At 36.9% G+C, this 11,733-nt stretch overlaps 1 protein-coding gene and 1 pseudogene across 1 annotated transcript; both read right to left on the bottom strand.

The window, feature by feature from the left end:
* Positions 1 to 482: 482 nt before the first annotated feature.
* Positions 483 to 1,772, bottom strand: LOC122040323 (horcolin-like). The gene is made up of 3 exons (XM_042599646.1): positions 1,439 to 1,772; positions 877 to 1,079; positions 483 to 813 (listed from the first exon to the last, which is right to left on the bottom strand). The coding sequence occupies exons 1-3, from the start codon at positions 1,704 to 1,706 to the stop codon at positions 574 to 576; spliced, it is 711 nt and encodes a 236-aa protein (XP_042455580.1). The 5' UTR covers positions 1,707 to 1,772; the 3' UTR covers positions 483 to 573.
* Positions 1,773 to 6,336: 4,564 nt separating this feature from the next.
* On the bottom strand, positions 6,337 to 8,819 carry LOC122044302 (annotated as a pseudogene).
* Positions 8,820 to 11,733: the final 2,914 nt, after the last annotated feature.

Genomic DNA, 11,733 nt, shown 5'->3' with positions numbered 1-11,733 from the left:
GAAAATAGTTATTTTTAAATGGCAAATCAAGCCAATTATGGTCACTATTCCATATAGAATCGATGAAGCTCGATCAATTAGATTATTCTATTGCATGTGCATCACGCATCACCATCACTACTCTCCCGCATAATTAATTAATTTTCTAACCAATAAATTATCCACAAGTTGCATCTGATGCCAAGAAAAATTTATAAAGTCCATTTGTAAAGTTTGATTAGCTACAATGTACCAAATTTTCATGTACCTTTTATGGAATTCACCACTAGATCCATCAAATAGAGTGCCTTGTCACTTTTTCCCCCTTCATTTATCTTAAATTACAAGTGTAGTAGTTGGTTCTTATATGCACTGCACCCTCTAAGGAAACTTAGTAACACTTTTGATTAATTTTTTAAATCAAATATACTATATCAATTATAAATCTTAAAAATATTAGATTTTTTTTACAGAAGAAGAAGTAAATCATAAATAGCTACAAATGACTAAGCACATATGAGGACATTTTCGAATTAAGTGAAGTAGAGACAACAGACGATGAGATTCTGAAATATTATATAGATGGCCAATTAATTAATTAAGAGCCACGTAGACTCCGATCTCCTTTAGATACTTGTCGTACTCGCCAAAGAATCCAACAATTCGACCCGCCGTGACCGGAACAGTGAACTCCTTGCCGCCTCCTCCCCCAAAAGGCCCATGCGTATTTCCGAAGTTGGTCTTAAATTTGAGCTGAGAGATGCAACTTTCGCCGTTATAAGCGCCGACGAACCCAACCATCGAGTTGATATATTCGCCAGGATCGAGTGTGAACTGCAAGAAGGATCGATATAACGATGTTTACTATCCATGTAGAGCGTTGGTCACTTCACGTACCGAGTGATAGGTGCCACCACCGCTGCCGCCTAGTGTCGGTGTGTCGAAATTACTCCCGTCGACTATGTAGGAGATCTCCAAATTATCGACGACGCCACCTGTGTGGAGTCTGACCTTTGTGATTTGGGACACAGATCCACCAATGTCAAAGTTGCAGTCGCCGGCGACTCCCCATGGTCCAACCTTGATGTTATTTTGAAACTCTAAAACATATATATATTTATATATATAATTTGTCATTACTGTAAAAGCAAGAGGATAATCTGGATCTGCTTAGGCTAGCTAGTGTTGTTGTTAATTACCATCATTGTTCAACGAAATACAAAAAGGAAAAAAAATATGGAGAGGATAGAAAATGAACTATGAATGCACATATTATATTGTACTGATTTATATATTAACATAAGCTGGTTAATTAACACTGGAATTGAAAATCTATTATTTTAGGCTCGCTAACTTATTAGAGTTTATTATTTTCTTCGATTAAAATTTCATTATTGAATTGGCGTGGAAGGATGTAAACCATTAAGAAGAGAAACGGTATAGGAGAATTGATGCTTACTGATCCCTGTGAAATCCTCAAAGATAGCAACTACTTGGCCTTCCAATGACTTCAGGTCGCGCTGCTGCTGCTTGGCTTCCGCACTTGTTTGTCTTCCCTCACGCCTGGCTTCTTCGATTTTACTTTTGATATCGTTCCGTTCAGCTTTAAGCTTTTCCATTTCTATCTTCAACTTCTTGATATCGGTTTTGGGCTGCCCACCGGATTTCCATAACCCGCAGAAGCAATTGTCGACGATTATGTTGAAGATGAAATTGGGGCAAACCATGGCTAGCAGCAGGCCAATCGAAGCTTTGGTAGTGATGGAGGGTTGACAAGGCTAGTGGAGAGACATCTTTTTTATAGACTCAAGAGACAGAGGGACAAATGTTCCACAGACTGATACAGTTGGTTCGTGTAAGGATATTATTGTCAATAGATCTAAGTCAATTTTTAATACTCACTGATCCTGTCCAGAATTTGAGTCAGAGGAAGGCCGGTTACGATGACACTAGTGTTGACGAAGAGAGGACTTTTCCACGGTATGCACTGGTACGTCAGGAAACAGGACCCCCGTACGAAGCTCTTGGACAATGCTGAGGCTGCTGGTACTAGAGCTCCTGCCCTGTGGGCCCGGGATACCCGACCGGGGATTATACGACCCCTGACTTATGGTGAGCTGGCTTCTTCCTTCTGACCGTTGATTGTCACGTCTCCCTGACTTTGACCGTCCTTACTTGCCACGTCCCCATGACTTGGACCACCCTTGACTGTCACATCCTCTTGACTTTAACTACCACGTCCTCTCCTTTACGCGCCGTATCACCCACTTATTGTCTCAAATCTTTCTTGCATATGCTCTTCTTCGATAGAGACCTATCATTACCTTCGTTGGTTGAATCAGTCAAAGTCTTTTTAAAATCGGATAGTTCAATTAGATAAACAAACTCAATGCAGTCCAAAAAAATATATTGTTTCCTTCTCTTCGGTTTTTCTTTAATTTCTATTTCTGTTTTTCGTTCCTCTTTCTCTTTCGTTTTTATTTCTTATACAACCGAAAGAATTACCGATGCAAGAGTACTATTAGATTAAGAAATGCAAAGAACAAACAAAAAAAATTAAACATTCTATTATATACACATGATGAATGAGTTGAGCGAGTCAAGTGAGAAGGATTAACTGATATGGTTCATTGGGATCACTAAAACTTCCAATTAATTCTACAAATATTATTTAGTTAGATTCAATTGCTATTAGTTTCCTTTTCTCACGGTGATTCAAGTTCATATATATTCAAAACTGCTGTAACATTATCTTTTATTTTTCTTGTTCACTCTCTCTCTCTCTCTCTTAATTTTTATAATGTTTTCAAACGAACAACTAAATATTAATAAAAAGATACCAAACCGAGTATTAAGGAAATGATAGCTGAAGATTTGATGTCAAGAGAAAGAGAAAGAGAAAATGTCCTCTTTTTTTTTTTTTTTTGTCTAATAAATGAAGTCAATTATGTGCGCAAACATGAAAGACACCTCTCAACTGCTTCTTCGAAAATGCCCATTATGTTAGGTTGGTTGACTGAAACAATAACGTGCATGTTTGCGTAAAATCTTTAACCCTCCTCTATCTATGGTACATTTGTATACTTAATACGAGAGGGAATTCGTCATCCCATCCATCTCACACAATTGGTTCCACAACCCTCCTCTATTCAAACCTCAGAATAAAGTTGAGTTGGTTAGTACGGAATAAAATTACTACTATAAGATAAGGATTCGAATCTCGATAAAATTGAGAAAAAAAAGTTCTCCCCATACTAGTCAATTATAACTTTTCGATTTACCTTCTCATCTATAACTGTGAGGCCCGTTAGGATGACAAATTCAATCTTTTGTTACCATTTGTATATTTATCCCAGCGTTTAATTATTTGTTTGTTAAAAATAATATATTATGAAAAATATTTATCCTGTATAGATAAATTTAGTCATATCACTACATAATCATATCGCAGCACCTTCTTGATCACTGCCAAGGCTAACACAATTATATATTTCATCTAATTAATTTCATGACAACTAGAGTGAGAACAAAATTAAATTAGAATTGTCAAAATGATCATATTATAATATGAAGGATACTTAAGGATGACATAGACACTATTAGATATTCAAAACACAAAGTTGCTTCTCGAGATATCTTAATTATGCATCACATCATCAAGTATCACTTTCTCATCCTCATACCTTATTAGATATCTGACCTTACTCATGCAAAGAATCCTGCTCATACAAAGAATCATCACAGTAGGATAAAATACTCTCCATGATTTATCTATCTATTTTTTATAATGAGACCAACGACACTAGACCATTTAAGATAAACGATATCACCTATTTTACTCCAACGGTCTCATCTCATAATTAATTTTTTAACCCACAAATTTTCAGCAAGTTGAATGAGATGCTAGGAGAATTTACTGAAGAAGACTTGACCTGACGACTTTAGATCTGCTGAATCTATCTTCTTTCACCTATTTTATATATACTTTATGACACTATGAGAAAAAAATAGAATTACTGACAAATAAAAATAACCGGTAATCCATTTTACCGGCAACAAAATTTCGCTAGGATTTAATCGGTAAACCATGGTTTGGTAAATATTTTACTTGACTATTATTTTGCCCGGATTTTTTTAAAAAAATTACCAACTAAGCAAATGACTGATAAATTATTTTTAAAATAACGGCTAAATATATATTTGGTCGGTAATTTTTTACAATATTTTTTTTAAAAAATTATCTAAAATATATATATATTTTTAAAAAATTCATGATGATTTGGTTGGTAATTCATTATTACACTACAAGAAAAATCCTCATAGACATCGGTTTTCCACCGCTGTCTATTACAAAATCGATCGATGTCTATGAAGGCGATGTAAAAAGTCTGCCATTTTAGACATCGGGTTATAACCAGTGTAGTATCACTTAACGACACCGAATTTTGAATCAGTTATGAACCGGTGTAGCATCACTTAACGACACCGTTTCAGCAACGGTGTAAAACTGATGTAATATATGTTAATAACACCAGTTTTAACAGTGGTGGAAAACCGATATAATATCAGTATTGTTTAACGACGCCGATTCGATTTCCGAAACAGTGAAAAATCGATATTATACAACATTTTAATAGTATAAAATTTAGTTAATATTATTATACATCAGTGTATCTAAACATACCAAGTCAATATCGATGTAACCAATACATAAATATTATTCTAACAATATAAAAAGATAATAGATATTGTACACATCAAGTCTGTATCCACAAATTACACAAATATTCTTCTTACAACATCAAAAGGTAATAGATATTGTACACATCAAGTCAGTATCCATAAAATACATAAATATTCTTTTTACAACATCAAAAGGTAATAGATATTATACACATTCTATGCAAATGCATGCATCATCCAAAGTTTTCAAAATTCAAATACCTTATCTACTCAAATGTAATCTAGCATGCATTCAGCCCACTCAAACCGCACTTCATCAATTTCAACTTTGGAGTACTTGAGATTTGTAAACTGTAAAAACACATAAATAATATATTAGTAAACCAAGACCAAAAATCATAGTTGAAAAAGTAGTAAGAGCACCAGGTAACAAGATAACTAATTGGAATGCTTAAAAAGAGAAACATTCATCAATTATCTCAACCACATCATATAGTGATAGATCTATCATTCCTGAGAACTTAATAATCCAAACCAGAAATTATTGCAACGAAGTTTTCTCATAGTTGCAATTTAATTAATCAGTACTTATTTACGACTTACACTATATACAAGTAGAAAGATACAAACAAAAACAAATTTCACCAAGTCTGAATATCTAAAACATTATAAAAAGAAGGTTATTTGTTGAAATATATGCAATTTATAACCTTAGTATTAAACATCAGTTCTTCACAAGTTGAATACTGAACTGTAAGTCTTTTTCACTAGAATTATTGCTGATATAGATATTCTTACAAGATTTATAGTTTTGGTCATCAACTAGAGGGGCTATATGTATTTTGTTCGAGTATAAACTTAGTTGTATTCCAAGATAATTAACTATAATGCCTAAATCGCATTGGCTGATGACAAATCACCGACAGGGGCTAAATCACCTTGATTAAAAATTTAAAAGAATCCAACTACATAAACAACAATTTTAATCTTTCAAATTCAATTCATTAGTAGTCGACCCAAATGACATAACTGTTTATCACTAAAAGTACATGGAAAGTAAATAAATTCACTTTTAGTTTGCAAATATTAAATTAACTTTTATCACTAATAGTACATGGAAAGTAAATAAATTCCTGAGCAACAATAAAGATGAGTAACATCAATTCATTTATATGATTTCCAATGAAACAAAAACATCAAAACAAGTTTTTATTTCAAGGGGAAAATAGCTAAAATGCAAACCAGTCAACATGAATTTCAAACTTTATCCTCTTTGAGCTAGGCTTATGAAATCATTTCTAAGAACAAACTCGACAAATTCAAGACTATTCTTTCAACCAGACAGAAACTTTGTAGAACTAGAGGAAATCAAATGAAAGATCAAGTCATAAACCCCAAGCGCAACAACTGGAGCAACGAATATCTAAAAGGGATCTATCTACTTGTTTATCTCACATAAGAGAAGTTCAAAGACTACATAGAAATACATCAAGCACTAAAGGAAAAGCATAGCAGCAGCAAATTTTGGAGGAAGGGGAAGAGGGAGGATAATTGCAGTAAAATAAACTAATTAATACAGCACGATACATCAACTTAATAACCTATATCTACTATACGAACATGTAGGGGGAAGAATTAGGTTAGGATTAGATAGTAGTTTTTTTTATCAGACAATTAGCATAGTTGAAATTTAGCATGCTTATAAAACATAAGCAGTGCAGCAAACCTTCTCCCATCAGGGTTGAAAGTCAGAGCATTTATTGGTCCACCAATTTCTTCTTGAAGATTCTATTAGTTAAAAAAAATGATTAATAAATATTTAGTTAAAATAAAAACATAATATAAATTATAATAAATATCATAGCATTCGGGAAACTAATAAAATAGTTCACCTTGTGAAAGAATTTCGCCTCAAATTTTCCTGCACGGCGGTCAGTGGTAGTGACATGTACTGCTTCTTGGCCTCCTCCAATAACCACCTAAATAAAACCAATACACGAAGCTAAAAATCAAGAATTCAAGACCTGCAACACTATAAGGAGTGCCAACTACCAACTGTAAGGAAAAGTTGATGTGACTACCCATATAAATATCAGATTTACAAGGGTAGGCATACAATATTTACTAAGTACGTACACTGTTGTTTACTTTCAAACTTTAATTAATTTCCAACATGAGAAATTCCCATTTAAATAACAATGTCACATTTTCAATTCAAGACACTGGATCACAACATGAAGTCATATAATGTAGCCATGTATTCCACTCTCCATATAAAGCATAAGTTTCCACTGTCCCACATTATCATACAAAAAACAGTGTGTCAATATCAAACATAATGAGAGAAGGTAGATGTTAAGCAATTACAAAATTTTTTAATTCAAGTATCAAATTACAATATAGCTATACTGCAGGTTTCAAGCTGCAAATTGAAGCTACAACAGCTCATTTAACGTAGCTCTGTCATAAGGTATTGCTTTGTAGGTGAAAAGAAAATGTCAAGGCAAATACGGGGAGCTTAAAACAAAAAAGGGCAAATCTACCAAAACAAAGGAAAATATCTTTGTTTATGTAAAGTAGATACTTTTAATTCCACATTTCTTGTATGCTTGGTTGCTTTCATCTACTGGAAATTGACAAAGCAGAATCAATCAAATGAGAAGGTAAACAGAAAATATTTTGTAACAAATAGTTGCTTACATGATCAAGAAGTGGAGATATTGCACAAGCATTCACTGGACATTCTGTCACATACGTCTTGAGAAGAGTCAAAGTTCTTGCATCCCAGAGCTAAACCAAAGAAATTGGAAAAAATAAAATTTATGAAGTAAACAAAAAATTGAAGTGTAAGATAAAAAACTCTAGATAAAAGTGGCTGTCACCTCGGCAGACTTATCTGATGAACCTGTTACAAAATGAGAGCCATCTGCAGATTTTGATAGGGAGGTAATCGTTTTCTGATGACCAATTTCTTTGTATGCCTCCTTCAGCAGTTTGCCAGTTTGAAAAGTTCACACAAAAATACCACAATGAATACACATGTTGCCCAATGACAACAAGAATGAAATTGACTGTGCTGTGATGAAGAGTTGGGCAAGGTCTTGACTAATTAAAAAATGAAATCAAATAAGTCTAAAATTTTATATATCTTAGATTTTGTACTGCTATTCCTTGCAACCGATTTGATTTCCTTGGCTCATCAAGAATGAAATGATAGTTAAATTAGATATGATAACAGTCTCTTATAATTATATGTTGTCAAACGGCATAAAATTTCCTTGAAAGATAAGAGTCACCACAAAACATGGCAAACATGAAAAGTAGACCATGTGAAAGAATGATATATTAGGAACTGGTACAATAATTGTAGGGGGGACTAATATGGTATCAGAGGAAAAAAAATCCATACTTAGGTAATGTCGCATCATGAAATAATAAATTTACAAATTAGAAGATAGAAACATCCATCAAGTCTTTGGTAAATAATTCCAAGAAAACGAATAGCTTTGTTATATATGTAATACATGAATGTGTATGATAGCAGAGGAAAACACGTTAGTTATAGTGAAATTGTTTATCTAATATATGGAAACTATGAAGATATATAATGAAAAATATAAACAAACCCACCTCAGTATTGCATACACGGATCACTGAGAAGTCCACAGATTTAGCTGGAGAGTCAAAATCAAAAGAATAAAGATGAACTCCATCCTGCACATTCCATAGCTTCACGGTCTGATCCGTGCTCGCCGTGATTAACCGCATAGAATCCCCTAGAATCATCAGATTAAGAGCTATCAGCTCCACGTCCAAGGTAAGAAAAGAAGAAAAATCTGTTAAAATTGGCGTCTCAACACGGACAAACTCTAACTTCCTTCCCGAACAAAGGCATATAAGATATGTCTTATCAACCAAACCTTGTCAACAAAAAAGTTGTGAAAACGGGAGCAGCGGAGAAAGAGGAACTCACGGGAGACATCGCAACACTAGACGGCGCCATTGTGCCCACGATAAGTACCGAGCCTCTCTCCGTTGTCGGCAAACCAAACGTTGGGTGTGTGGTCCTTGGCGTAGGAGAAGAGCAGATCTCCCTCCCGGTTGTACCTTAGAAACGTCAGTGGCCTCTCGTGGCCTTTCATCAAAATCGGCCTCATGTTTGCTACTTCTTCTTCTTCTCCTTCTTCCTCCTGCTGCTGATTCGCTCCCCCAAACCCTACTTCTCTGTTACTTACACAGGCGAGCGTCGATCTAGGAAGGGGAAGAGGGAGATGAGGCTGAGAGAGATGGCCGGACGGCCAATGGCGAGGAGGAGGAAATGGTGGTGGCGTCACGACGGTATACGGTGGACGGCACGATATAGGTTTAGGTTTGGAGAGAAGAGTGAAGTGTTGCAAATTTTGACTAAGTATTGGTGGGAAAATTAAATTATTTTATTTTGGTTCATTAACACCACTTTTAACAACGGTTTTTTACTATCCGATTTTGTAGATAGAACAAGGAAGCTATCATAGACACCGGGTTTTAAAAACCGCTGTTAAAATCGGTGTCTATTAACGAAAAAAAGGCGCTCATAAACATCGGCTAAAAAAATCGATGTCTATGAGCGAAAATCTGTGCTCATAGACACCGGTTTTAGGAAAAACCGGTGTAAAATACTCAAAGACACCAAAATTTACTTAAAACCACTGTTGTTCCACCGATGCCTATGAGGATTTTTCTTGTAGTGAGGTTATTCTCAGGAGTACGACATGGATTATGAGAAAACATTTGCTCTTGTTGCAAAAATGATGACTGTTCATACTTTGATTATTGTTGCTTCTGTTTGTCGATGGAGAATATCTAAATGGTGATTGATATGGGTTATGATAAACGGACCTAGGATAGCAAAGAGGAAACAAGATGATAAGACAAGAAAAGTCAACAATAGTAGGAGGAAGGTGTAGTGGTGCACTCAGAGACTATGGACCGACCGGGCATGGTAGGCCACTCGTAAGAGGTCCGACCAGGCTAGAATGTTGCCATACATGCGGCAGTCAGATACCGGTCGAAAGGAAAGGACCGACCGGGTACATGAGTTTGGCAGGCTGAGATAGGTCGAGAGCGAACAACCGGTTGAGTGTGAGAATACTCAGTCTTATAGTGGAAGGAACATGTTACACTCGACAGGGAAAGACCGGCCGAGCGTAGTGGATCGACCGAGCATATAAGGCCGGCAGGCGGAGACCGACCGAATATAAGAGACCGACCGAGTATGTGTGGTCGGTCAGGCATAGAGGATCGACCAAGTGTAAGGGCGCCTAACCTTAGGCAGTCCAATGCATGGTAAGGTCACCCTAGCGGATGAGTTTAGCAACCAAAGACCGATAGAGCATGCGTGCTCGGCTGAGCATAAAGGACCAACCGAACATAAAGGGGCTTAACCTTATGTGACCTAAAATGAATGAATACGTCCGGAAGGCTAAAATCGGACGAGCATATATAACTGATCGAGCATAAGGGGTCGATCGAGCGTAGAAGCACTTAACCTTATACGAGACGGAATGTTTAGAGGTGCCCAGTAGGCTGATACCGGTCAACATTATATGACCGGCCGAACATAAAGGCTCGACCGAGCGTAGAAGTACTTAACCTTATACAAGACGGAATGTTTAGAGGCACCCGGTAAGCTGATACCGGTCGACATTATATGACCAGCCGAGTATAAAGGTTTGATCGAGCGTAGATGCCCTTAACCTTGCGCACGATAGAATATATCGCGCATGGCAAATGAAAACCTACCGAGCATAATAAATCGGCTGGGCATATGAATGTAGTTGGAGAAGCTTGATCGAGTGTGAATAACCGGTCGAGTATAGACCACTGGTCATGATTATGGTAATAAGAGGTATTTTTATGTCAAAATTGAGTAATTAATCAAGCATATGATATATGAACAATATGTGATTATATGACATCTCAATTAATTAGGCGGGAAATGGTTTCTCGAAGTTTCTGCAGGTATGCTAAACGATAAAGAAGGTACATCTGGGGTACAAAAAAGATTCCTTAAACTAGTTTTACAGGTTGAACTGACGTCATCTCTTAACAAACTTTAACAAATCGGGGTCCACCTCATGACTGTGGAGGTTAAATGAGGTGGTATAAAAAGGAGAATCCTCTCCATTGGCAAGGTACACAATCATACGCAAGCATACGCATTGCATCTTAATCAAACTCTAATTCCGTTTTCATTGTTCTTCTTCTTCCTCTCGCCGGAAACTGACTTGAGCATCAGAGGGCCTAGCCAGGGATTCCCACCCCGATCTTAGGTTACTAACGCTTTGTTGGTTGGTATGGTGGTGCGCAGGAGGAGTAGGTCATCCATTAGATCATCGAGCCTTCACTGCTCTGAGGTGTTTCTTCATCAGAGTTCATTTTTTACACGAAGGTACTTTGCCGGGGATCACTCTACAAGGTAACACCTACAGATATGCTGTGGTTTTCTCGGATCCTCTGCTCATCGTCGTTGGAGTTGTTGGTACGGTTAGCACTAACGGTCTAACCCAAGTTTTGATGAATGAGAAAATAGGTTAAGTTAGTTTTGTTGTTGGTCTAACACTCTGACCGAGTGTGCAGGATAAGTCCAGACAGGTCGACGGGCTGACCGGATATCTGGCACGAAGCCCAGCTAGGTCGACGGACCGACCGGATAGCTGGCACGAAGTCCAAACGGGTCGACGAGCTGACCGGACGTTTGATACGAAGTCCAGCTAAGTCGATGGGCTGACCGAATAACTGGTACGAAGACTAGACGGGTCGAAGGGCTGACCGAACGTCTGGCAGGTAGGTAAAGGTAAGTCATTGGAGGGGAGTGACTGTGAGGACGCGTTCCCGAGAAGGGAACTTAGGCGCTGATCTGACTTAGAACTATTTCGGAACTCTAAGTCGAGATCTTGACTAGATTTCGGTCTCGGAGAGACGGAATCTAATTAACACTCTTTCTGTTAAACTATAAACTGTGCTAATAATCTATTTTGCAGGAGATACAAGTGCCTCGGACTAACGTTTTCTTGCAGGGAGGAAGCTGCT

Source organism: Zingiber officinale, chromosome 2A (assembly GCF_018446385.1).
Source record: "Zingiber officinale cultivar Zhangliang chromosome 2A, Zo_v1.1, whole genome shotgun sequence".
In the NCBI taxonomy this organism is placed as follows: domain Eukaryota; kingdom Viridiplantae; phylum Streptophyta; class Magnoliopsida; order Zingiberales; family Zingiberaceae; genus Zingiber; species Zingiber officinale.
This window is presented reverse-complemented; position numbering and strand designations above follow the sequence as displayed.

What these genes read in the sequence shown, in the direction of transcription:
- LOC122040323 (XM_042599646.1), bottom strand. Translation starts at nt 1,706, where the DNA reads ATGGTTTGCCCCAATTTCATCTTCAACATAATCGTCGACAATTGCTTC. An exon ending in TGAGGATTTCACAGGGATCA is followed by an intron (nt 1,080 to 1,438) that starts GTAAGCATCAAT and finishes TATATGTTTTAG; the next exon opens with AGTTTCAAAATAACATCAAG. An exon ending in GTGGTGGCACCTATCACTCG is followed by an intron (nt 814 to 876) that starts GTACGTGAAGTG and finishes TCCTTCTTGCAG; the next exon opens with TTCACACTCGATCCTGGCGA.